The sequence below is a fragment of the Rhinopithecus bieti genome, unplaced genomic scaffold (assembly GCF_001698545.2).
Source record: "Rhinopithecus bieti isolate Rb0 unplaced genomic scaffold, ASM169854v2 scaffold_62241, whole genome shotgun sequence".
Classification (NCBI taxonomy): Eukaryota; Metazoa; Chordata; class Mammalia; order Primates; family Cercopithecidae; genus Rhinopithecus; species Rhinopithecus bieti.
This window is the reverse complement of record NW_016823697.1, coordinates 105,614-107,600: the sequence shown is the minus strand read 5'-3', so window position 1 is coordinate 107,600 and position 1,987 is coordinate 105,614. Positions and strand designations below refer to the sequence as shown.

The 1,987-nt window shown below is 39.9% G+C and overlaps 1 protein-coding gene across 1 annotated transcript; it reads right to left on the bottom strand.

Annotated features, from left to right (window-relative positions):
• Positions 1-883: 883 nt before the first annotated feature.
• Positions 884-1,665, bottom strand: LOC108521760 (60S ribosomal protein L7a-like). Its single transcript, XM_017861707.1, is given in 3 exon segments — positions 884-1,274; positions 1,276-1,430; positions 1,498-1,665. Coding segments are annotated over 3 exon segments (714 nt in total).
• Positions 1,666-1,987: the final 322 nt, after the last annotated feature.

Sequence of the window (1,987 nt, the reverse complement as noted above, 5' to 3'; positions counted from 1 at the left end):
AAGAAATATGTTTCACACAGGCCTTAGAAGAGAAAAAGTAGAAATGATATTTTCCAAAATACTTACTTTTAGCATGGGAGTCTTTACATGCTGGGACAAATTAATCTGAGAGTGTGGTAACCACACAAGCAGTCAAAATTTTAAAAGAATAGGAATTTTGATGATGAATATAGGAAAAGTAAGTAGTACTGTTTCTGCTATCAATTTATATCTACATACCAGTGCATAATCTGTTATAAAATTCATCACACTTTCAAAAAAAGAATGATAACCCCTCTGATTAAAAAAAAAATTAGATTTTCACAGAAAAAGCAACATGGATGCTTTCTACTATTAAATTGAAGTATTTTCTATCTAGAAGTAAAGCAGCAAGCAGAACTTCAGAGCAAATTAAATTCAAAGTTGCCTTTAAAAAAAAACTAATTGACTTTATTTTTTGAGCAGTTTTAGGTTTACAGAAAATTGAGTGGAAAGAACCAAGTTCCCATATATCCGCTCAACGTTCTAGTTCCTCCTATTATTAATATCTTTCATTAGTGGTACGTTTGTTACAACTGATAAAACGATGTTAATACATTATTTTTAACTGAAGTCCGTAGTTTACATTAGTGTTAATTCTTTGTATTGTAGAGGCATACATCATTTTTTGTACTTCACTTTATTGTGCTTCACAGATACTGCATTTTTTACAAATTGAGGGTTTCTGGCAACCCTGTGTCAAGCAAGTCTATTGGCACCATTTTTCCAACAGCCTGTGCTCACTTCATGTCTCTGTCAGGTTTTGGTAATTCTCCCAATATTTCAAAGCTTTTTCATTATTATTTTGTGAGAGTTTGTATTATTTTTAATTATTTTCACATACAGAAAACTCAGCAGCATACATTTAATCCAGTTTGGTGGCAAGTTCTTTAGCCTTTGCCTTTTCCAGCATGGCAATGTAAACCACAGATGTGGGACCCAGCACATTGCCTTCCCCGTGATGGTGACTCTCATTATATTTCTCATTGTAATTGGTCCTGATAGCTTCCACCAGCTGAGCCAAAGCTCCTTTGTCTTCCGAGTTAACGTGTGTGAAGGCAACAGTGGTGCAGGTCTTCCTGTGGACTAAGTGTCCCAGTCTTGCCTTCCCCTTGATAATGCAGTCAGAGACCCCCATTTTGTGACACAGAGTAGGCAGGAAGACAACCAGCTCCATGGGATCCAAGTCATTTGCAGTCACGACCAGCTGAGTCTTCTTGTTCTCCACCAGCGTAGTGATAGTGTTAACTCCTGCTAAAAGGTGGTCTCTTAGTGGGGATGTCCCCTTTGCCAGCAGCTTTCTTCTTAGCCTGGGCCAGCAGCCTCTGCTTCTTCTCTTGCTTTGCCTCTGGTCTGTACTCGGCCAGTTTAAGCAGTTGTATAGCTGTTTGGTGCTCCAAGGCCTGGGTAAACTGGTTAATCACAGAGGCATTTTTAGCAGGTTATAGAGGATAGCTCTTTGCCACTGCAAACTGATACAGCCTGGCCATTTGACAAAGGGGGTGAGGTCCCTTTTAGGCTGGATGTCCTGTCCAATGCCAAAATTCTTAGGCCTTTTCTCAAACGGGATTCACACCTTTCTCGGCCTCCTGCTTCTTCCCAACAGCAGGGTCCGGAGCCACCTTCCTCCTCTTGGCCTTCTTTCATTTTGGCATCTTGGAGAGTGGAAGGAGTCTTTATTATTACATGTGTTACACTGATCTGTGATCAGTGATCTTTGATGTTATTATTGTAATTGTTTGGGGGCTGCCACTAACCACATCAATATAAGACTGCAGGTTCAATCAGTAAATGTTGTGTGTTCTGACAGTTCCACTGACTGGTCACTCCCCCACATCTGTCCCTCTCTTCAGACCTCTGTGTTCCCTGAGACACAACATTGAAATTAGCCCAGTTGATAACCCTAAAATGGCTTCTAAGCATTCAAGTGAAAGAATGAGTCGCATATCTCTCATTTTAAATCAAGAGC